General features: G+C 50.3%; 2 protein-coding genes across 3 annotated transcripts in view; both read right to left on the reverse strand.

Annotated features, from left to right (window-relative positions):
- SLC35D4 (solute carrier family 35 member D4) overlaps positions 1-25,474 on the reverse strand; it is a 663,061-nt gene that overhangs the window by 568,910 nt on the left and 68,677 nt on the right. The gene's annotated exons all lie outside the window — the stretch shown is intronic.
- LOC147724037 (uncharacterized) lies at positions 9,181-11,730 on the reverse strand. The gene has a single exon (XM_086966602.1). It carries the CDS (start codon positions 11,728-11,730, stop codon positions 9,181-9,183), a length of 2,550 nt encoding a protein of 849 aa, XP_086822728.1.

The following is a 25,474-nucleotide window of genomic DNA, read 5'->3' on the forward strand; positions in this document are numbered from 1 at the left end:
TGGCCGACCCCACGGTCCAGATATACCTGATGGCACTTTCCCAATTTTATAAGTAGGGATAGGCTCCTCCGTGACGAATTATGGAACTCGATTAAAGAGTTCTTTGCCACCAACTTCCCCGCAGATACCTCTCATTTGAACAACTGGGGTGCCTTCAAGGCAATTACGAGGGGCAAATGTTTAGCACTGGCTACCACCCTTAGAAAACAACAAACTGAAGAGAAACTATTGTTGGAGGGGGACCTACGCAAAATGGAAAGGACACATAGGGACTCCCCGTCCATGCAAACCTTACGGAAGGCGACGTCACTACAGGGTAAGCTGCAGGCCATAAATGCCAATAAGGCAGAAAAGACTATACTTCGGCTACAGGCCAGAAGGTATGAGGGGGGCAACTAAGTGGGCACTACGCTTGCAAACCAACTGCGTGCGAAACAGGAAAAAGAATATATTAAACAAAAAGTTGACGACTTTAGCAATGTGCACATTGATGAGGGAGGGAAAACGAATGCTTTCCGGGACTTTTATAGCTCTCTCTACACTACAGACCCTTTATTGGCTTATGACCAGTCAAGTTAATTAGACTCCCTGGCCCTACCACTGGTTACCCCTGCCACTAACGTTGAACTTAGCAAGCCCATTTCTATTGAGGAGGTCCAAAAGGCGATAGACACCCTCAAGCTGCAAAAAGCCCAGGGCCCTGACGGGCTTAATGCTGTATTTTACAGCACTTTCACGCCAGAGCTCACCTCTCATCTGGTGGAACTCTTCAATGAAATAATCACGGAGCGTCGCGTCTGTCACCATGGGGGAGGCCCTGATTATCCTAATCCCAAAGTCGGGAAAGGACCCGCAATTATGCGCATCGTACAGACCCATAGCCCTCCTGAATCTAGATCCTAAATTGTACTCCAAAATTCTTATTAGCAGTCTAGAATATATCCTTCCTGCATTAATACACCATGATCAATCGGGCTTCATTAAAGGGCGGCAGACTCATGACATTTTACGCAGGATAGTGTATTTGATCAAAAAAGTACAAAAGAAGCAGGTCCTGGCGGCCCTTCTCTCGCTGGATGCGGAGAAGGCCTTTGATTGAGTCGACTGGCCTTTCCTAAGCCTTACCTTACACCGTTTTGGCTTCAGCGACTCCTTCATGGGTATGGTGCAAGCCAACTATCGCGGCCCTAGATCTCGGATCCTAGTAAACGGGGAAATCTCAGAGCCTTTTCGCCTCTCGCGAGGCACAAGACAGGGCTGCCCCCTTTCCCCCATGCTCTTCGCCCTATGCATCGAGCCATTAGCGGCGAAGATAAGGGCTAACCTCAACATTCAGGGAGTAAGACCTCGGCCATGCAGCACGTTCCCCAGCAGCTCCGCCTGATCAGACTCGCCTCCTCCAAGCCGCAGCAGCAGAGTTCAAGCCTCGCGCTCGACTTCGCAGACAGATTCAGGTCGTAATCTCACACTCTTGCGCTCCTGGCATCTGCGCTGCGAGTTAGTGTATACTGGTTGTGTTCTTGTGTTTTTGTGTACTTTGCCTTTTTCCTCACAGGTTTGCCCGCATTTCTTTAAAGCGCCGTAGCGCCTTGCCGGACAGCAAGCCCCGCCCCCTATATACTCCCGACCGCTTTTTCCCAGAGCCCGCCCACCACCCCTTTATCACGGCGACCGCTGCGGGGGAGCGCATATGCTGACCTGACCTCGGCCAGGCAGCAGGTTCCCCGGCAGCTCCGTCTGATCAGACTCGCCTCCTCCAAGTCGCAGCAACAGAGTTCGAGCCTCACGCTCGACTCCGTAGACAGATTCAGGTCGTAATCTCACACTCTTGCGCTCCTAGCATCTGCGCTGTGAGTTAGTGTATACTGGTTGTGTTCTTGTGTTTTTGTGTACTTTGCCTTTTTTCTCACAGGTTCGCACGCATTTCTTTAAAGTGCCGTATCGCCTTGCCGGACAGCAAGCCCCGCCCCCCTCCATACTCCCGCCCCCTACTTCCCTGAGCCCGCCCACCTCCACTTTATCACGGCGACCTCTGCGGGGAGTGCATGTGCTGACCTGACCTCGGCCAGGCAGCACGTTCCCCGGCAGCTCCGCCTGATCAGACCCGCCTCCTCCAAGCCGCAGCAGCAGAGTTCGAACCTCGCGCTCGACTCCGCAGACAGATTCAGGTCGTAATCTCACACTCTCGTGCTCCTGGCATCTGCGCTGTGAGTTAGTGTATACTGGATGTGTTCTTGTGTTTTTGTGTACTTTGCCTTTTTCCTCACAGGTTCGCCCGCATTTCTTTAAAGCGCCGTAGCGCCTTGCCGGACAGCAAGCCCCGCCCCCTACATACTCCCCCCGCTTCTTCCCTGATCCCGCCCACCTCCACTTTATCACGGCGACCTCTGCGGAGAGCGCATGTGCTGACCTGACCTCGGCCAGGCAGCACGTTCCCCGGCAGCTCCGCCTGATCAGACTCGCCTCCTCCAAGCCGCAGCAGCAGAGTTCGAACCTCGCGCTCGACTCCGCAGACAGATTCAGGTCGTAATCTCACACTCTCGTGCTCATGGCATCTGCGCTGTGAGTTGGTGTACACTGGATGTGTTCTTGTGTTTTTGTGTACTTTGCCTTTTTCCTCACAGGTTCGCCCGCATTTCTCTAAAGCGCCGTAGCGCCTTGCCAGGCAGCAAGCCCCGTCCCCCTCCATACTCCCGCCCGCTTCTTCCCTGAGCCTGCCCACCTCCCCTTTATCACGGCGACCGCTGCGTGGTCGCGCAGCGGACGCGCGCCGCTGGCGCGCCAAGGACGTGCCTAAGGCAAGCCCGTCTGCGCCCGTCCGCGCCTGGACCGCGCCCAGCGGCAGGACCCCTGGCCCTCAAGACCCCCGCCACTACACCGCCGCCGCCCTCCTCGCTCTCGAACCCAGCCGCAAAGAGCCCTGCGTACAAGCTGCACCTCACTACAGCAAAGGAGCTTTCTCAAGCGCTCACTGCCATTCCACCTTCTCCGTTACCACAGCTACCACAGCCACGAACTCCACTCCTCAGGCTGCCCCCCCCCCCCGAAAACCGCATCCACTGTATCCTCCTGATCGTCAGATGCCTCCACCGGCACGCCATTGAGATATGGGACCTACTCAACACGCTCACACCCGATGTCGTCTTTCTCACCGAAACCTGGACTAACGCAAGCTTCGGCCCGGACATCGCAACGGCAATACCGGGCGGCTACAAACTCAAGAGATTGGACCGCTCGAACCGCCCTAGAGGCCATCGCTCACAAAACCTCCCTCAAACTCTCCACACCTAACACCAACGTCTCTATTCCCAACGTGGAACACCTTCATTTCCATATCCACACCAAATCTTTATGGTTGGTGCACAAATCATTACACAAATTGGGTCCTCTCTTTCTTCAAAACAACATTAGCTGGTATATTCCATCCCTATTGCTACGATCCTCAGACGCCAAACTGGCTTTCGTCCCCTTTACCAGGAAGGCTACATGGGGTGACAAACATTTTACTGTCTCGGCCACCAGACTCTGGAATAATCTCCCCATTGGACTCAGATCTACTCCGGACCACCTCAAATTCAGGAAGTCTCTGAAAACCTTGCTTTTCAGTCAATAATCCATCAACCAACATCCTAACTGCTCAACTCAGGTTCCACACATCGATAGCGCCAGGACACCTTTGGGAAACAGTAGTGCTCTAGAAATCAATATAACATAACATAACATAACCCCAGGACCACTCTCCAAAGCACACTCATCTACAGACCTCCGGGGCCAAGCGCACAGCCCACTGCCGCCATCACGAACTAGCCTCCGCCCACGCCATCGCCTCAACGGACTACATTCTGCTAGTAGATCTGAATTTTCACCTCGAGAACACCCAGGACCCCGACTCCATCACGCTTCTGGAGAACCTCTTCATCATGGGACTCAAGCAACTGGTAGACGCCCTCACCCACAAGACTGGGCACACTCTGGACCCCATCTTGGCCGCCGGGTCCAACATCCGGGTCACACACACCTCTGAGCTATTCTGGAGGGACCACCACTGCATCCATTTCACGTTTACATCCAGTGCCGCTCCCAAACAAGCCCCTCGCCCCCACGACGCAACTGGAACAAGATCACCGTGGACCTTCTCAACTCCACCCTCCTTAAAGACCCCCCGCAGCCGCCACCGACACAGAACACGCCGCCATGGAACTCCACAGCTGGATTACCAGATGCGCAGACAAACTTGCCCCCCTAGGGCACGCCACCACCAGACGCCCCCCCTAAAGCAGCCTGGTTCACTACTGAGCTCATTGAGACCAGACACACCTGCAGACGGCTCGAGAAGGTCTGGAGAAACCAGAAGACCCCATCATCACTCCACGACCACAGAAGTGCCATGAGAGTCTACCACCAACTGATAAAGGACACCAAAAGAACTTTCATCAACGAAAAGATAAACACCAACGTCGCCAAAAGCAGTGAGCTTTTCAACATCATTAAACGTCTCACCAAACCCCCTTGTGAAGAAACGGACATCACACCCTCCCTAGACCTCTGCAACAAGCTGAGCACGTTCTTCCACCAGAAGATCATGACCCTCTACCACAATTTCAACGAACCAACGAACGCCCTCTCCCTCACCGCCACTACCTCCACCACCCCGCCCATCACCACTTGGTCCGCCGCCTACGTCGACCTCATCTCCGCCACCATGAAGAAGACTCATTCCGGTCCCCCACGGACCCCTGCCCTCCGCACATCTTCCACAGAGCCTCCGATGCCATCGCTCCAGAACTAACCCGCACCATCAACTCCTCCCTGGCCTCGGGCACCTGCCCCCTGGAATGGAAACGCGCAGAAGTAAAACCCCTCCTGAAAAAGTCTTTGGCCGATCCAACGGATTTAAAGAACTACCGACCCATCTCCCTCCTGCCCTTCGCCGCCAAAGTTTCAGAAAGAATTGTCAACACCCAGCTGACCACATTCATCGAAGAAAACTGCATCCTGAACCCGTCCCAATCCGGCTTCCAGAGCAACCACAGCGCAGATGCGGCCCTGATCGCCGCCACTCACGACATCCGCATGCTACTAGGCCAGGGACACACAGCAGCCCTCATCCTCCTGGACCTTTCCGCAGCTTTCAACACCGTTCCACACCGCACACTAACCACCAGACTCCACACTGCCGGGATCCAGGGAAACGCCCTCAAATGGATCAGCTCCTGCCTCTCTGGAAGAACTTAGAAAATCAGACTCCCCCCCTATCTCTCCGCACCAACAGACATCATCTGCGGAGTTCCCCAGGGTTCCTCGCTGAGCCCCACCCTCTTCAACATCTACATGGCACCACTCGCCAACATCGTCAGGAAACACGGACTTAACATCATATCCTACGCCGACGACACTCAACTCATCCTCTCCCTCACCAGGAACTCAGAAGACACCAGACTCAGTGTCCAGGAGGGAATGAAGGACATTGCATCGTGGATGAAGGACAGCTGCCTCAAACTCAACTCTGACAAAACCGAAGTCCTCATCTTCGGCACCCGCCCCTCCGCCTGGAGCAACGCATGGTGGCCATCAGCCCTCGGTCCGTCCCCCACCCCTACGGACCACGCAAAAAACCTTGGCATAATCCTGGACTCCTCTCTCTCCATGAAGCGCCAAATCAATGCTGTGTCCTCCACCAGTTTCAATTGCCTCCGGATCCTGCGTAGGACTTTCAAATGGATCCCCCCCCCAACTGCAGAAAGATGGTCACCCACGCCCTCATCGCTAGCAGGCTCGACTACGGTAATGAATATGCTACTTACCAGTATGCATCTGTTCTTGGCATGTAGGGCTGCTGACATTCATATCTGTAGCATAGATCGCCGCCTAGTGTTGGGTCCGGATGATTGCACATTGTTGTCCTGGAAGAGTCTTCGAAGTATCACGAGATAGGTGGCTCCTCCCCTGGACTACAGTGCGCATGGGCATCGACTCCATCCCCAGATTGTTTTTAGCCATTGTGGTGAAGATGGAGTGTAACAGTGTGAGCGATGACCATGCTAAGAGTATTAGTGAGTGCTGCAGCCGCTACAGGCGCCGGGGAGGAGGGCGGGCGATATGAATGTAAGCAGCCCTACATGCCAAGAACAGATGCATACTGGTAAGTAGCATATTCAGTTCGAGGCATGTGGGCTGCTGAATTCATATATGTAGCATAGAATACATAGCAGTCCCTCCATTAACGGCGGCCGCCTGTGCCAGCTGCAGATGTCTGAAAAGGTGTCTTTAGAACAGCCTGACCTACAGCTGCTTGCTGTTTGGAGTGCACATCAACACAGTAGTGTTTAGTAAATGTGTGTGGGGTAACCTATGTGGCTGCTCTACAAATGTCTTCCAAAGGGATATTACCAAGGAAAGCCATGGAGGCCCCCAGCTTGCGAGTGGAGTGGGCTCTGGGGGGGGGACCGTTAAGGTGCGCTTAGCCTTTTGATAGCAAATTTGAATACACTCAACGATCCACCTGGCTATACCCGCTTTGGAAATGGGGTTGCCTTTGTGTTGGGCTGAAAAGGCAACAAAGAGTTGTGTAGTCTTCCTAAAACTCCTGGTCCTATCGATGTAGTACATCAAAGCACTGTTGACATCGAGAGTGTGGAGCATTCTTTCTGCCACTGTCTCGGGGTTTTGAAAGAACACAGGCAGTTCAATAGTCTGATTGACATGGAACTGTGAAACCACTTTAGGAAGAAATTTAGGGTTAGTGCGCAGCACCACCCTGTTGGAGTGAATCTGTATGAATGGCTCTTGTACGGTGAGCGCCTGGAGCTCACTAACACGCCTCAGGGATGTAATGGCTATGAGGAAAGCCACTTTCCATGTTAAGAACTGAACCTCGCAGGAATGCAGAGGCTCGAAAGGTGGGCCCATCAGCCTGGTGAGGACCACATTAAGGTTCCATACTGGAGCTGGCGGGGTCCTGGGAGGAATGATCCGTTTCAGTCCCTCCAGAAAAGCCTTAATGGCAGGCACTTTGAAAACTGAGGGATGCTGCCTGTTCTGGAGATACGCCGCTATGGCGGAAAGGTGTATCCGAATGGAAGCATAAGCTAGATTGCATTTGTAAAGATGTAACAAATAACAAATGATGTTGTGAGTAGATGCATCCAGCGGGTTGATGCTGTGCTCAGCACAGTAAATGACAAACCGCTTCCATTTCGCCGCATAGCAAGCTCTAGTGGTGGGCTTCCTCGCTTCCCGTATGATGTCCATGCAGTCGGGAGGCAAGTTAAGGAAGCCAAATTCTAAGACATCAGGAGCCAGATCGCTAGGTTGAGCTGTTGCGGATCTGGGTGCTGAATGTCGCCATGGCTCTGCGTTAAAAGGCGGGGCGTGAGGTGCAGCCTTTGATGCGGTACCACTGACAGCTCCAGAAACGTGGTGTACCATGGTTGGCGTGCCCACGTTGGAGCAACCAGGATGAGTGTCATCGAGTGCTGCATCAGCTTGCGCGACACCAGCGGTATTAGAGGTGCTGAGGGAAAAGTGTACGCAAATCTGCCTGACCAGGTCATCCATATCGCATTGCCTTGCGACTGTGGGTGTGAGAACCTGGCGACGAAGCTTTGGCATTTGGCGTTTTTCTTTGTAGAGAACAGGTCTATCTCTGGATGACCCCACTGCTGGAAGTACGGGTGGAGTACCGATGGATGTATCTCCCACTCGTGTATTTGGTGGCTGTACCTGCTGAGCAGGTCCGCCATCAGATTGTCTTTGCCCGGGAGGTGTTCCGCCATGAGGAAGATGTTCCTTTGAATGGCCCACTTCCACATGCTCTGAGCCAGATGAGACAACTGCGGAGAGTGTGTTCCTCCCTGTTTCTGAATGTAGTACATTGCCGTCATGTTGTCCGTCCGGATCAACACGACCTTGTTGCACATATGTACCTTGAACGCTTTCATCGCCATGAAGATAGCCATCAACTCTAGAAGGTGGATGTGCATCTTCCTTTGCTGTGTTGTCCATAGTCCCTGCACGGTGTAGTGGAGTACATGAGCTCCCCAACCCTGGAGAGAAGCATCCGTCGTCAGAACGATCTGTGGGACAGGCTCCTGGAACGGTCGTCCCTTGCAAAGGTTGTGTGGATTCCACCAATGCAGAGAGTTGTATGCACGACCGGTCACCAACACTAGGTCCTTCAACTGGCCGCGAGCCTGATTCCACTGACGTGCTAAGCAGTCCTGAAGCGGACGCATATGTAGTCTCGCGTGCGGGACTATGAAGATGCAGGAGGCCATCATGCCTATCAACTGCATGAACACCCGCGCTGGAAGCGAGTGTTGCGGTCTGAATTTCTGTATCAGCAGTTGAATGCTGACGATTCTCACAGAATTTGGCTGTGCTTTGGCTGCCAGAGTGTCTATGGTCGCGCCCAGATACTGCCATACGTGGGCGGGCTGAAGGTGGGACTTCGGGTAATTCAGTGAGAATCCCAGATCGTGAAGAAGGTGAATGGTGTGGGACATGTGGGCGGCACACTGCTGGGCCGACTTCGCTTGGACAAGCCAGTCGTCCAGATAAGGGTAGACGTGGATGTGCTGTCTCCGCAGGTGTGCAGCCACCGTTGCCAGGCACTTTGTAAATACCCTGGATGCTGTGGTCACTCCGAAAGGGAGGATCTTGAACTGGTAATGGTGACCCTGAATGGTGAATCTGAGATATTTTCTGTGTGACGGGTGCAGAGGAATGTGAAAATATGCATCCTTGAGATCTAAGGTTGCGAGGAAGTCTCCCTGATTGAGCAACGGAAGAACCTGTTGCAGTGTTAGCATGTGAAAGTGTTCTGACAGAATGTACTGATTGAGTCTGAGGTCCAGTATGGGTCTGAGGGACCCGTCCTTTTTCGGGATCAAGAAGTACAGGGAGTAAACTCCAGTGCCTTCTTCCCCCACCGGCACAAGCTCGATTGTGCCTTATTGCAGCAGGAGGTACTCGTCATGCTGCAAAAAGTGGAAATGCTCTGTGGACATAGGACGGTGTCTTGGTGGTATGTTGGGCGGAGTGGATGTTAACTCCAGACAATAACCGAACTGGATAAGTTTCCTGACCCACCTGTCTGTGGTGATGGATGTCCAGACTGGCAGGAACCGCTGGAGTCTCCCCCCAACAGGTGTTGTATGGTCGGGGGGCAGTGACAAGGCGTCACTGTTTGCCTGTGGCGGAGGAGCGGGAGTTGTTGTTTCCACAACCTCTGCCCTTGGCGCTGTTGCCCCGATATCCTCCCCTACTCTGCTTGTTGTAGGAGGTGTGTGCCCCACCTTTAGGGTACTGTGTTTGCTGTGACATTTGGACTCTGGAAACACCTCTAGTACTTGAGCGACGAAAAGTACTGCCCCGGAACTGCTGGGACTGAAGAGCCCCCATGGACTTTGCAGTCTCGGTATCTTTCTTTATTTTTTCGAGGGTGGTGTCCACCTCAGGGCCAAACAATCGATCAGGGTTCACAGGCTGATTGAGGACGGTGGTTTGTATCTCCGGTTTGAACCCGGAGATCCTGAGCCAGGCCTGACACCGCAGCATGACACTTGTGTTAACGGCTCTGGCCGCGGTGTCCGCCACGTCCAGAGCACATTTAATAGAAGCGTTTGAAATGAGTTTCCCAACTTGAATGAGCATCTCCGCAGCCTCTTTATACTGATCCGGCAAGTGCTGTAACAGGGTCTCCAGAGTGTCATAGTGTGCCCTGTCATATCTGGCCAAGAGAGCCTGTGTGTTTGAAATACGCCAGATATTGGCCGCTTGTGCCGCCACCCTCTTCCCAGATGCCTCTAACACTTTAGACTCCTTGTCAGGGGGAGGAGCATCACCCGTCGTCTGCGAATTAGCCCTCTTCCGGGCATTCCAAACAACCAGACAGTCTAAGGGCAACTGGCCCTTGAGATAGGTAGGGTCGCCAGGTGCCGCCTTATACTTCTTTTCAATTCGAGGGTTTATGACTCTGGCACGTGTTGGTTCTTTAAAAATGTCTGCAGCATGTTTCAGAACCCCCTTCAGCATCTGGAGAGTTTTGACAGTCTTTTCAGATGCGGAAAAGGTATCAAAAAGGAAGACCACCTCAACAGGGTCAGCATGGAGCTGGACGTCGTGGTTTTTAGCTACCCTCTCAATTAGAGCATTGAAAGCAGCCGAATCTTCAGTAGGAGAGGGCTTGACATTGTACACCTGGGCGTCTGGGGCATTTGGCTGATCCCCTGGGTCCCCTGCATCAGCCCATGTGTCCTGGTTATCCTCAGGATCCGTGTCGGCAGGGAAGTTATACTCCTCATCATCCCCATCCCCACCCTCCACATCTGAATAAGTGGGCGAGGAGGGAGCAATGGCTTGAGGCAGAGGAACAAGTGGCTCAACCAGAACAGAGGAGTCCGTGGAAGGTTTTTTGCGTTTCAAAGGTATCGTGTACGACTCCATAGGCTGTGCTGGTGTGATCTTTCTTTTGTAGAGAGTAAGTTTACCGGTGTCGGCGTCGATAAAGTGTTCCGACTGCTCCTCCAGCAGGGGTTGTCGAGGCTTCGAACTCCCAAGAGTAAGCGAAGGCTTCAACCCTGTCGACACCTTTCCAGGCGCTTCGGCGACCGATTTGAGCGCGAACGCCTTCGGCGCCTCCTTCGGCGGCAGCGTGAACAGTAGTGGCGCCGAGGTCTTTGGCTTTTTGGCAGCAGGCTTCGGGGCGGAAGAATCCTTGGGATTGGCCGCGGAAGCCTTGTCCCTGATGCGCTGCAACGAGTCCGACACCTGCTTAGTGAAGGACGCGGACGCCTTTGCCGACCCGACAGACGGCTTCGCTGCGCCAGCATGTGCAGACTCGAGCGCCGAAGTCTTGGCCTTGTCCGGCCGATGAGCATGATCGGCCCCTCTCGGTGTGCCCTGACCTTCTTCCGTAACGATGGTCTTCGGGGCCGACGGTTTCGGAGCGGCGGCCCTAACGGCCGTCTTCGGTGCCCCAGTCTTTGGCTCGACGCCCTTGACGGATTTGGGCTCAACGCCCCTAAGCGCCTTCGGCTCGACACCCTTGTGCTCCTCCACCGGGTCGACAACCTTCTTCGGCTTCGGTTGCCCCGACATGTCAGAAGACGAGGAGGCGACTAGTGCGACAGACGTCTTCTGTTTCGACGGAGTCACTATCACTTTCGTTTTCGTCGACACCGATGCTTTCACTTTCGGTTTCGGTGCAACCAACAGCGGCTCCGTAGAAGTGTCCGTAGCCGGAACCGTAGGCGAGGCTGTGGAATCAGGTATAAGATCTTGGGTAAGGCCATGTGGCGATCCCGCGACCTGAGCCTTAGTGATTGTCCGAACGGGGCATAGCTCTTCCTCCGAGCTATCTTCCATGGCCCCATAGGCCTCATTGTCGTCTCCTACCTCGTCGACGACTTCTTCTGTATTGAGCACTTTGACGTCTGGGTCGTAGTCGTCGTCGAGCTCCATCGCTGGAGTAGAGATCAGGTCTTGATCTTCCCGTTCATCCGCGTCTTCCCCTTCGAAAATGTCCACGGGTGCCGGGGCCGCTTGCTGGGCCTCCTGGCGCGCCACTCGCCGGAGTCGGATAGTTTTCTTGGATTGAAACCTCGAACAAGCCATACAGTTGGCTTCATCGTGATCCGGCGACAGGCACTTGTTGCACACCGGGTGGACGTCGATATGGGGGTACTTTGATTTGCACACGGGACATCTTTTGAACGGGCTCCGTTCCATGATGAGTAGTCGAAAGTCTGGTTGCGTTGACTGGGCGTCGAGCAAAGAAGAGTCACGCCACTCTTCTGGATGTCCGACCCGGTAACTGAGTCGGAACAGAGCTGGGCACCGAACGCAACACAATACCGACGAAAAGAAAAAAGGCCTTCGGGCCTTAAGGAAAGTTTATATCGATTCCGAACTGGAGGTATCGAACATGCATCCGAACCCAATGGCGGAAAAAAACAATCTGGGGATGGAGTCGATGCCCATGCGCACTGTAGTCCAGGGGAGGAGCCACCTATCTCGTGATACTTCGAAGACTCTTCCAGGACAACAATGTGCAATCATCCGGACCCAACACTAGGCGGCGATCTATGCTACAGATATGAATTCAGCAGCCCACATGCCTCGAACCGCCCTTTACGCAGGAATCAACAAATCCCTGCTATGCAGACTCCAGACCATCCAGAACGCTGCCGCAAGGCTCATCTTAGGAACACCACACCACGAGCAAATGACCCCGCAACTGAGCAGACTCCACTGGCTCCCCGTCGAGAAGAGAGTCACATACAAACTACTCACACATGCCTAAAAATCACTCAACAACATCGGGCCCAAGTACCTCAACGACAGATTGAGTTTCCACTCACCAGTGAGGAACCTCCACTCGGACGACCTCGCCCTGGCAGAAGTCCCTGCCATCCGCCGTAGCAGATCCGGAGGCAGGGCCTTCTCCTACACCGCGGCCACGGCCTGGAACTCTCCCGGCATTCAGGAGTGCACTCAAGACTTGGCTTTTCAACTGACCTGAGCTGCCCTACCCCCTCCCCCAACCCCCCTTCCCCCCACCCCTCAGCGCCTTGAGACCCTCACGGGTGAGTAGTGTGCTTTACCAACCCCTGATTGATTGATTGATTGATAAGATTAGGCAAAGATGGCCACAACATTTCGCTCTTTGTGGATATTGTCCTGCTTCCCGTCACCGACCCACTGGCTACACTGCCAGCTATACGTGACGAACTTTGCCTAGTTGAGCGGGCTGCAGGATTCAAGGTCAATCTGTTGAAGTCCTTCCTCCTTAACTTAACCCCGAGAAATGATGACGCTAGTCGAGGAATCATCTCCCTTTTGCTATGTCCAAAAAGAAATTACGTACCTAGGCATTAAAATCACACCCAGAATCTCAGATCTCTATAAAGCTAACTTTCCCCCACTATTGCGACAGCTCAAATCCGACTTTAAGAAATGGAGCGTGGCTTTCATCTCCTGGATAGAAAGAATAAATGTGATTAAAATGAATATGCTGCCCCGTCTTCTTTATCTATTTCAGGGTCTTTCGATAGCAGAGAACAAAGCTGTTTTCCCAGCTGAGAAAGATGGTAACTAAATTCATGTGGCAGGGTCAGAGAGCCCGCCTATCCCAGCGATAGCTCAGTAGGCCGCGGATGGAAGGGGGGCTGGCCCTGCCAGATTTCAGTGGGTACTACAGGGCTGCCCAGCTTTGGGCGACGGGCTGAGAGGTCCTTCAGGGCTTCCGAAAAACATTGGCTCCATAGGGACCGACAAATAGCAGGCAGAACCATTTGGGACCTCCCCTGGAAGCCGAAACAAGATCGAAACCCCAAAGTGTACCTTAGCACACCCACGGCCACCACCCTTCACATATGGGACAGCGTCACCAAAACATTGCCTCTGATGACCTCCCCCACCCCCTATACTCCCATTCATTTCAACCCGGCCTTAGTCGAGGCTCCTTTTGATGTCTGGAGGAAGGGGAAATGTCTTATGCTATCAGACTTCTTCAAGCAGGGAATGCTACTCACGTTTGGGGAATGTGCAACCCTATTTAAATTGCTATCTGTAGAAGAATATCGTTACTTTCAGCTGAAGCATTGGGTGCAGCAGCCCTAGGTGTGGGCGGCTGCGACCAGAGACCTGCTCCCCATAGAGAAGTTTGTGCAGTCTGGCCCTACAAGTAAAGGATGCATCTCCTTCCTTTATAACACTTTACTAACGGCAGGTCTTCACCCGGTCCCTAGACACCAAAGATTCTAGGACGCCCTACTTCCAACCCCCATAGGGGACAAACAATGAGGTGCCCTATATGAGCATTTCACTAAATACAAGCGCTACCTGATCTTGCGAGAAGCCCACTACAAAATTTTACATGACTGGTACCTTTACCCTCAGAAATTGCACTCTATATTCTTGAACACTACAGATAAATGTTGACAGGCTGTGGCCTACTGGGTGACTTTTAACACATATGGTGGGACTGTCCCTCTATATAGTCATTTTGGAAAGAAATTCTCTCCCAAATTAAATTCATCTTAGGGTATCTAATCCCAGACACCATTGAACACACACTGCTGGGGGTGATTGACCCTAGTCTGAAGAATCACACACAGGGGGATAGGTCCATCATGTGGCTCTGCCTGGGGGTGGCCAAAATGTCCATAGCAGCAGCGTGGAAGAAAACGGAAGCCTCCTCCCTCACCCAATGGCACTCGAGCGTGTGCTGAACCCTAGCCCTCAAGTGCAATACAGACATTATTGAGGATAGACGGAGGAGCTTCGATTATATCTGGAACCCCCTGGTGAGCTATTTATCAGAAGGCTTGCCCCTCTTTGCTTGTGGGCCCAGACTACGGGCCCTCCATCTTTTCCAGACCTAATGGATGAAGGATAACAGGGGCCACTTAATTCGATGGAGCTTGCCCAAAATTATAGACAACCTTGCCTCCCCATGGATTGCAAGGGGAGTTCTGATAACCGGTAGACCCCGAGAGGCGATATCCACCTGGCTGGGATCATGACCCCACGAAGATCAACAAATGACCTCACCATGGATTAGTTCTATTTGTTTTTTTTATGTTCTTGTTTGTTTTTATTTATGTGCAGTGGGTGGGCCCCTTGGCACTGAACTGGCGCTGTATCCTAGAATGTGTATGTTTGGTGAATGCTATGTAGTAGGCGCATACTGGCACGGCTGGGGAAGTTCTTAAGAATTAATATGTTGCGTCAAGACCATGTAAGCATGCTGTGTGTTTCTTTTTCCAGATACCTGTAACTCTTGACAAGTGACTTGTGCTCGGTGAAGCCTTAAAGTGTACTGACTCTTTTTGTTGTTGAAACGAATAAAAACAATTTGACAAAAAAGATTAACAATGTACACAAACAACTATGATACACATAGAAGACCAGTAGTGTCGTGCCCAGCACCTTTTGGGCCAGATATTCTATTCCAACTAGGTTTCAAGTTCCTAAGCACAACAAATCTGATTAACATTTAGCCTTATGATCCATGTTGCTCTATCAGGAAAGGTGTGGGGATTATTAGCACTAGTGTGAAGCATTTGAGTATCATTATACAGTAATTGCACAGAATCCAGCAATACACTTCAACGACTAAAGTAACAGTTTTGAAGGTTATATCAGCTGGTGTTTGGTTTCATTGAGATTTTTGGCATGTGGGTCTGGAATGTGACTGGTGCACCTGCGTTGAAGCAAATGTATCCTGGTGGTTTCCAGTTAGATGGAAAGGAGGCATAGCCAACTGAAGTCTAGAGTTAAACGGTCACTAGAGTCAAGGTTGGGGATAGTTGCTGATCAAAATTACAGTACACTTTCAATGTCCTTTACATGTCAGTGGTGTAGGAGGGCCTATATCTTTGAACTCACCTGTGTGGTGGCATCTGCAATGGACACAGAGGAACTAGTGGCCACTTGGTGACAAGATTGGACTTGGGGTATTGAGCAAGGTTTCAAACCGCAGTATCTGCACTGATGATCTTTCCAACAGTTCCAGATTCTATGCTAGGACTCGAAGCAAGGATTATACATTATTCTTTCTTAAATCTATCCTCAGCGGCTATCATAACAACTATCACTCCAGAGGACTAAACATCCTATGTTAAAGTCAGGATTTCCCCAGTCCTCAGCAGAAACCTTTGAATGTAGGTGCAGGCACCCCATGGCAGTAGAAAGAGGGCGGGTGGAGGCACACAGACTTCTGGAGTTACAAAGGACTACTCACTCATTCAGACACACCTGTGAAAACTCCTAATTCATGACCTGCATTTCCTGGACTCGATAGAGGCATCGGACCACAGTTACGGCGGACTGTTAAACCCAGGTTTTCTCAGTGAAACTGTTCTAACCTAGCAAGACCGTGTATGATTACGTTGGTGGAATACCCACTCCCAAATTCATGGTCCCAGATTTCAGTTATGCTATGGAGAGAAGCCCCAAAGGTGCTGCTCCCATGATCTCTGATCCCTAAATTGAAAAGCGGTGTGATGTAAAAAATAAATATTTTTTTAGAAGGATGCATGGGTCGATAAAGACATCCAAACTTGCCCCCCCACCCCAGGAGGGATGCCACCTATCCGGATTTTTACAGGGCTGTGCTTCTGTGGATTGGATTGTTCTTCATGCTTCTGTAGCAGGTCCATTAATCTGCTAGTACTTTCCATATGGAATGCTTTGAATCCCAAATTGAAAGCAAGTCTTTCTAAACGTTCTTCCATGCAGCCTCTGTTTTAAGAGCCTTTATATAAATGGATATGAAAAACTACACATATCCGCCCTGAATACATAGCTTGTGGAAAGAAAACATAACTGCCCTCCTCGACTGCACTGGACTTAAAGGGATGACCCTTGGAAGACGTATTGTGCCTGTTCCTAGCCTCAAAGCCCATTTATCACATGCATACATACCCCAGCGAACCTTTACACTTTGATTCACTTCTCTAGTCAACTTGCAATACTCGCCCCCCACTATGACGTCCTTCCTTTCCACCGTTGGCAATGGTAAAATACCATCACTCCGCATTTTTTACTCCACATACTTTCACTCCTCATACCATTAGTCCGCAGGTACCTTTACTCCGCATTTTTTCATTCCGCATGCCTTCATATAATTTATGCTTTTATCTCGCATGCTTTTATGACGAAAATCATTTTAAAAGCATGATTGGTAAAAGTATATGTTTTAAGGTAAGTTGTAAGGTATGTATATGGGTTTAAGTTATGGGGTGCAGGGGTATTTAAGGGTTAAGGGGTACAGGGGTATTTTTAGGGTTCAGGGGTAGGTTTGCGTTTTGGGGTACAGGGGTATTTGTAGGGTTCAGGGGTAGGTTTGCGTTTTGGGGTACAGGGGTATTTTTAGGGTTCAGGGGTAGGTTTCCGTTTTGGGGTACAGGGGTATTTTTAGGGTTCAGGGGTTGTTTTGTGTTTTGGGGTACAGGGGTATTTTTAGGGTTCAGGGGTAGGTTTGCGTTTTGGGGTACAGTGGTATTTTTAGGGTTCAGGGGTTGTTTTGGGTTTTGGGGTACAGGGGTATTTTTAGGGTTCAGGGGTTGTTTTGGGTTTTGGGGTACAGGGGTATTTTTAGGGTTCAGGGGTTGTTTTGGGTTTTGGAGTACAGGGGTATTTTTAGGGTTCAGAGGTTGTTTTGGGTTTTGGGGTACAGGGGTATTTTTAGGGTTCAGGGGTTGTTTTGGGTTTTAAGGTACAGGGGTATTTTTAGGGTTCAGGGGTTGTTTTGGGTTTTGGGGTACAGGGGTATTTTTAGGGTTCAGGGGTAGGTTTGGGTTTTGGGGTACAGGGGTATTTTTAGGGTTCAGGGGTAGGTTTGGGTTTTGGGGTACAGGGGTATTTTTAGGGTTCAGGGGTAGGTTTGGGTTTTGGGTACAGGGTTTTTTTAGGGTCCAGGGGTTGTTTTGGGTTTTGGGGTACAGGGGTATTTTTAGGGTTCAGGGGTATGTTTGGGTTTTGGGGTACAGGGGTATTTTTAGGGTTCAGGGGTTGTTTTGGGTTTTGGGGTACAGGGGTATTTTTAGGGTTCAGGGGTATGTTTGGGTTTTGGGGTACAGGGGTATTTTTAGGGTTCAGGGGTATGTTTGGGTTTTGGGGTACAGGGGTATTTTTAGGGTTCAGGGGTAGGTTTGGGTTTTGGGGTACAGGGGTATTTTTAGGGTCAGGATGGGTTAGTGTTTAAGGGTGCAGGGGTATTTAAAGGAACTAGGGTGGGATTAGTTTTTAGGGTGTATAGGGTAATTATTAATTTAAAAAAATTAAATATATAGATATATATATATATATATATATATATCTATATATATATATATATATATATAGATATATATATATTACCTACTGGCGTCTCGCCAGTAGGTATATATAGTTAGGATTTTTTGTCTATGGGACTTTTGAAAATTCTATGTCTAATAACTTTGGCGTTTGTGGACGGAATCGGCTGAAAATTTCAGGAAAATGGCACATTTTGTTTCTGAGCAGCCCCTTAAAATTTGGGGGGGTTTCGTCAAGGGGGGGCCGAGAAAAAAGGGGGGTCCCAAAACGCGTTTTTCCCATGTTAATTTCCATAGGGCCTTTGGCCTCACTTTTAGCTCGAACGGCTGAATGGATTTGCACGAAACTTGGCAAAATTGTAGGGACTGTTAGCCCGATGTGCCTTTGCTAGGTCTCAATATATGTGCTCCAGTGAATTTTGAGAAATTAACGTTCAAAACAAGATATATATCTGTAACAGCGCTCCGGGCTGCGCTCCGGTCCGCTTACTTTTCGCGAAACGGAACTTTGCGATGCAAAGCTGATTGGCTCCCCGGTGTCTGTCAACATTCTACACAGTCCGGAGCGGCCGCCATCTTATCTCTCGGTAGGATCGAGAGAGAAGAAGAGGTGAAAAACGAAGGGGGAATTTAATGAAAGGGGGCAAGGTATACCCCTCTTGATCCCCTAGGAATGTTGTTGGGGTTATTAAAGGGTCCCGTGGGGAAAATAAAAAAAAAAATTATTTTTCACGGTAGAAGCGCTTCACGGGCTGCGAACTGGGCCGCAAACTGGTAGCGAAACGGGAATTCGCCATTTTGTGCTTCGTTTTAATTAAATTACTAGGTATAAGTGGGTGCGGGAGACGTATCCTAATCCCCTATGTTTTCTGAGGGTGGCTGAGGAGGCTCATATATGTTGATACATGTCTTCCAGCGGCTGTGCGTGAGCTTTTTTTTTTTTTTGCTGCGTGACGTCTGTTAACGTTCGATTCGATGGAAATCAGGAAGTGTTGACCGCCAATTTGTCAGTGCGATAAAATATTTTGTTATAAATGAATCCTTATTGATAAACATTGTCTGCGCCATCTTGCCTTTTTTCCAATGCCACAATTTTGTCGTGCACGGCAGCCATTTTAGATGCCAGGCCGGTCCCAGGCTATCACCTAGCCCTGCGGATGTAGTTTATGGCCCCAGCTGTAGAGAATCCAGACATGCCAACCCTCCCGATTCAGGCGTGAGACTACTGATTTCAGTGCTAGTCTCCCGCTTCCCGATTTCTGCAAGCAAAAACCCGGGGGCATATTACCAACAACTAGCGATAATTTTTGTCTCTAACTTGTTTAGAGAGAAAAATTATTGCCGCACATCGGCGATTTTCATCGCAGATAAACCTTGCTATTAGCAAGGTTTATCGCAAATGCGAAAAAAACGGCCGCAATGCATGAATATCGCTGAAAAGTCAGCGATATTCATGCATTATCGAGCAAATGCTCTTAGCCATGTTATCCACCTCCCATTGGATAACATGGCTAAGAACTGCTCAGGTCAGGTGTTAGCTTTTGGAGATATTCGCGCTTAGCGCAAATATCTCCAAAAGTTGGTAATAGGAGATAGCGATGTTAGGGACTGTTTCCAGTCGCTAACATCTTGGCACGCCCACTTTGCATGTCATTAGTGATAAATATCACTGACATGCAAAGCGGGGCCCAAGATGGTCGCTATCTCCTTTTAGCTGTCACTAACTGGTGTTAGCGACAGCTTGGTAATAGGGAGATAATTTTATCTCCGCTTTCTTGGCTTTTAAAGCCAAAAAAGCGGAGATAAACCCCCTTGATAATATGCCCCACGATTCCTCGGGGGTTTCAGCTGACAAGGCTTGGTATTGTGTTACGTGGTAATTCTTCCAGGAAACGTCAGAGGGTCGATGCAGGGGTTCTAGAAGGGGTGATAAACCATTTAAGCCTCATGAACAAGCGCATGGTCTTTTAAAGATCTGTGAAGTACTCGGGGCGGCGGTGTGTGTGTGTCCTCTTTCAGGAGCGGGCGGGGGAGGGGGGGGGGGCACTGCCAGCAACTTGCCAGGCCAGGCAGTGTTCAACACTTGCATCACCCTTTCTCTGCCTGCTATTGCGCTCCATGCTTCGGAAAGGTAAGAAAAAGAACGTGCATTTGAGTTTGAAATGTCCGATCCTGCAGCAGTACACTTGCAAAGCCCCCACATGACAATAACCCGATTCAAGGCCCCATTCACCCGATTTTTTAAAAATATATAGCACTCCAACAAAGTAGGATTATAAACTTTATTAACTTTTAAATATAACGAACGGAACAAAAACTGTAACAAACATTTAAACATTTTTGACAAAAAAAAGCAACAATGGTCAGAAGCTGTCTTTTGTGCGAATAGTCCCAAGGCAGCACAACGTGCTGAGTTCTGGACGGCACCCCGGTGATTTCACCTGGGTGCCGCACTGGTTTTTGGGATCCTACAATGCAGCTCAGAAAAACAGCGTGGGGCGTCCCGGGTGGTGCGGGGGGAGGCCTCGTCAGTAGCGGTCTGTTGTGCGAATACTCCCAAGGCAGCAGAACGCGCTGAGATGTGGATGGCACCCAGGTGATGTCCAGTAAACTGCCGCACTGGTTTTGGTATCCTACAATGCTGCTCCGAAAATTGGCGTGGGGCGGCCCGGGGGGGGGCGTGGGGAAGGCGGCGTGAACGGGCCTCCCCAGGTGGCGGCCATCCAGCTGAGTTGCGCCCGCTCTTGCGGCTACAGCGTCTCGCTTACCATGTAGTTGAGTTGCTCCCACTCTTGCAGTGCAGCGATAGGCGGGTGCCACAGGACTCTTAAAATGGCGGACGGCTCTTCGGTTTTGGGCCTGGTCCACTAAAATGGCCCTGGGACACCTTGGAACTCGGACGCTTGCCTGCTAGGGCTTGGGCTCCATTCTCGAAAGCGTCCCCTCAGCCGTGAAGATTCTACAAAAGTCTTGGGGGCCCTCGACTCCTGCAGGCTTCCGGTGGGGAGCGGCTGCCATGATTGCTCGCGGAATGACCACGACGGAGCCACGAGATGGTGGTGGTCTCATGCTGACGCCAGCTTCAGTCTGAATCATCCAGAAACAAGGTGGGGCTTTCATCGTTTGGGAAAAAAAAAATGTTCTAAACCAATGAAAAGTGTTATTTTTAGGTCATATGACCAAGCCTTCCATCTTTAGGAAACCAAAAGTAAAATGAACCAATGAAAAGTTTTATAAACAAGTCACATGACCTGTTATGCGGTATAGGGCTACAAAAAGCGTAGAAAATCCGTTGGCACGTGAGGCGGCGTCAGTAGCGGACCGGTGTGCGAATAGGCCGAAGGCAGCACAACGCGCCGAGATCCGGATGGCACCGAGTTAGTGTCCAGCAAGTTGCTGCACTGGTGTGGCTATCCTACAATGCTGCGCCGAAAGTCGGCGTGGGGCGCCCCATTGGCCTGTGAGGTCGCGTCAGTCAGTGGGGGCTGTGCGTCTCCCCCAAGATGGAGGCTCCTCGGCTGCAGTGCGGCGCCCCTTATCTTTTCACTCGCCGTCCAACTGAGTTGCGTCCGCACTTGCGGCTACAGTAGGCCGAAGGCAGCACAACGCGCCGAGATCCGGATGGCACCGAGGTGGTGTCCAGCAAATTGCCGTACTGGTGTGGCCATCCTACAATGCTGCGCCGAAAGACGGCGTGTCCAGCTGAGTTTCGGTCACTCTTGCGGTACAGTGACTCGAACGCGCCGAGATCCGGATGGCACCGAGGTTGTGTCCAGCAAGTTGCCGCACTGGTGTGGCCATCCTACAATGCTGCGCCGAAAGTCGGCGTGGGGTGCCCCGTTGGCTTATGAGGTGATGTCAGTAGTGGACCGATGTGTGAATAGGTCGGAACCAGCACAAGGCGCCAAGATCCGAATGGCAAGTCCTGGATGTTGAGTGCCATAGTTGAGAGTTCTGAGCAGTGCTTGTAAGACTATCTGAAGCTTATTTGCACCTGCTGCAGCTTCACTATTGCCCGATGTGGTGTCCAGCAAATTGCCGCACTGGTGTGGCCATCCTACAATGCTGCGCCGAAAGACGGCGTGTTCAGCTGAGTTACGGTCACTTTTGCGGTACAGTGACTCGAACGCGCCGAGATCCGGATGGCACGAGGTTGTGTCCAGCAAGTTGTCGCACTGGTGTGGCCATCCTACAATGCTGCGCCGAAAGTCGGTGTGGGGTGCCCCGTTGGCTTATGAGGTGATGTCAGTAGTGGACTGATGTGTGAATAGGTCGGAACCAGCACAAGGCGCCAAGATCCGGATGGCAAGTCCTGGATGTTGAGTGCCATCGTTGAGAGTAGTTCTGAGCAGTGCTTGTAAGACTGTCTGAAGCTTATTTGCACCTGCTGCAGCTTCACTATTGCCCTGGTGTGGCCAAAGATCGCCCATGACATAGGCGGCCGGCTCCCGAGGTCCGGCGGAACTTTTTTCCTTTTCCTTTTTGCTTCTTGTCCCACAATCCGTTTCACCTGAAGACACGACCAGGTCCCTGAATGTGTGCAGGGGGACGCTATTGATTGAATGAAAATGGCGGCTTGACACAAAGCTGACTCAAGCGTTGCTGTTGATGCTATACAGACAAAAATTGGTTTTCAGTTTGTACATTCTTCAGGATTTTTTTTTCCATCCAAGGCTGATTGAGAGTTTGTAGAAAAATGGCTTCAGATTTTCCACATATTACTCTTCAACATTCTTCCTAAATGTAACAATGTGTGACTCACTAGGAGAACGGCTGTTTATCTTTCCTTTCAAAATGCTGCCAACAATATTTTCTGAATGGAAGACACCATCTTGTAGCATAAAGGGCCGAAAGGGGTTCTGGTCTGGCCGATGGTTGGTGGAGACATTTTGACTATATCTTGGACCTGCCCGGCCTCGCCCAAAATGGCGCCGGTATAAATGGGACTCGTAACTCCTTGTTGTGTACTGGTTGAACAACGTTGATATCACGAGATATGAATGCAGTTTTGATGCTCATGGCGGGCGGGGACGAGAATTGATTGAATATTTCGACATCCCTATTGATATTAAGTTCTGATGTGTTATTGATTACTGTACTATTGAAAGTTCGAATTAACGTCACCCATGGTACTTGCACGCAAATGTATATCTAGATAACTTTTTTGTAAGTGGCCCTGTCGTATTTTAATTACAAAATGTACGTCCACCGATTCTGCAACTGTTAGACACCTTAGTTCTTGCAACCTAATGGCTCGTTCGTTACGTTCCTCTATAATGTAAATGTCTCCTCATCATATACGATTTCAGTTTGCTCCGTGGCCGGCCCACGTGGTTATAGGCCCGTATTTGTATACTGACATTTTCACAATAAAGGTTTTTAAAACAAAACATGGTAGTAGTATTTACATTGGTAAAGTTTTTACTTTTAGTCACTGTTTTAGAATCAGTAAAAGGCAAGTGAAATAAAGCAGTCCAATTACATGACGGATAACAGGTATAATATGTAGGAACGCAGTAAAGATAAATGGTCAAGGGCAGTTGTGTTTTCCACTCCTGCAACATAAAGTGATCGATAAGAATCTGATTATCAGGCGTATCGGCGAGTAAGACAGCAGGCCGAGTCTCTTTTACTCAACGGCTCCTTCATGGAACGAAGAAACGCCCTTTTTCTCGAAAAAGGAATATATTTTACTTGCAGGACAGTTGTAAATTTTCCGGGAAAGTACATTAGCCTGGAATATTATAACATATATGTTATAAAAAAAAAAGTTCGAAATCAATAAAAAGCGTATTTTTTAGGTCATATGACCAAGCTTTTCATTATTAAAATAACAAAAGTAAAATGAACCAATAAAAAGTTTTATTAACAAGTCACATGACCTGTTATGCTTACGTTACGCGCTGCGCCCCGGATTACTTCCGGGTGCGCTAACGCGGCGTGTCATATAACGCATTACGCGACAACGTAGGTCAAGAATATAGTCAAAATGTCTCCACCAACCAGCGTTCGGAACACAACCCCTTTCAGCAGTCCAAAAAGTTCTGTAAAATGACAACAGAGGGGACAGGCAACAAGAACCATCAGTCAAAGAGGGGAGGGCAAGTTCTTCTCTACCGGGTCATGTTGGGGCGCTACCGGAACTGATCGAATTGGTAGTCTACAGTGTTTCTGGATGTTTCAGACTAAAGCTGGCGTCAGCATGAGAGCACTACCATCTCGTAGCTCCGTTGTGGCCATTCCACGAGCAGACATGGCAGCCGCTCCCCACCAGAAGCCTGCGGGAGTCGGGGGCCCCCAAGACTTTTGTAGAATCTTCATGGCTGAGGGGACGCTTTTGAGAATGGGACCCAAGCCCTATCAGGGAAGCGTCCGAGTTCCAAGGTGTCCCAGGGCCATTTTAGTGGACCACGCCCAAATCTGAAGAGCCGGCCGCCATTTTGAGAGTCCTGTGGCAGTCGCCTATCGTTGCATCGCAAGAGCGGGAGCAACTCAACTACATGGTGAGCGAGACGCTGTAGTCGCAAGAGCGGGCGGTAAACAGCTGAATGGCGGAAGAGGCACAGTGTAGCAAAAGCGGGAGGAATGGCAACTAAAACGGTAAAGGGGAGCCCCACTACAGCGTGTCTTCAGGTCAAACGGATTGTGGGACAAGGTCCAGAATAGAAGAGTCATCAAAAGGCAAAAAGTTCCGCCGGACCCCGGGAGCCGGCCGCCTATGTCGGGGGCGATCTCAGGCTAAACCGGTGCTATAAGACTTGGGGAGGGGGTCGGAGCCAAGCGTCTTCTCCGAGTCCGTGCCAGCACACCGCCCCTCGGGGGCCTCCGTCAAGCGGTTTAGGGAGGTACCATATCACATTGTTTTCAAATGCAGTCAGGTCCACAAACGACACTCACTTACTTTGAGAATAGTGAAGCTGCAGTAGGTGGAAATAAGCTTCAGACAGTGTTAGAAGCGCTGCTCAGAACTCTGAACTATGGCACCCAACATCCAGAACTTATGCCATTTGAGAATGGCAGTGACATTGAAGCAACTCAGGGACCAAAACCATTAACGTACTTTCACGTATGAAAATCTTACTTGGGGAGGGGGCAGGAGCGAAGCGCCCCCTCCCAGTCCGCGCCACCACACCGTATGTTGAAAATCTGAAGCCATCGTTCTACAAACTCAACCAACCTTGGATGGAAAAATCTAGAAAAATGTACAAACTGAAAACCAGTTTTGGTCTGCATAGCATCAGTAGCAACGCTTGCTATCAGAGTGCATGAGTTTCATGCTCGATCGATTGAGCTAGCCGGATCGGGCAATAAAAAGTATAAAATAGTTATGTAAATAGTTATTTAATAAAATGTTTTACCCTGTTTCTTTGCTGGTGTGTTGTCTATATTTTTAATATTTGCATAGGGTTTGTCGTTATTTTGGGCGGGGTGGGTGACGGAGCCGAGCTGTCTTGCAGCCCTCATGGTGTGGAGCTCAGTTCATCTCACTATTTTCGTATTTCTCATGAAGGGTTGTTCCTAATATTTGTATTTTAGCGAGGTCAAAAAGAGATCCAATTAGTGGCCTACTGATTTTGCTCGATTAATTTTATTTTTTTACACGATTTTTCACTATCTGCAAAGACTAAACAGAGTATTGCGACTTTGTGCTTGTTTGTAAATAGAGAATG

This window comes from Lissotriton vulgaris, chromosome 4_1 (assembly GCF_964263255.1).
Source record: "Lissotriton vulgaris chromosome 4_1, aLisVul1.2, whole genome shotgun sequence".
Lineage (NCBI taxonomy): Eukaryota > Metazoa > Chordata > Amphibia > Caudata > Salamandridae > Lissotriton > Lissotriton vulgaris.

Coding starts and splice junctions, on each gene's coding strand:
- LOC147724037 (XM_086966602.1), bottom strand. CDS start 11,730: ATGGAACGGAGCCCGTTCAAAAGATGTCCCGTGTGCAAATCAAAGTAC.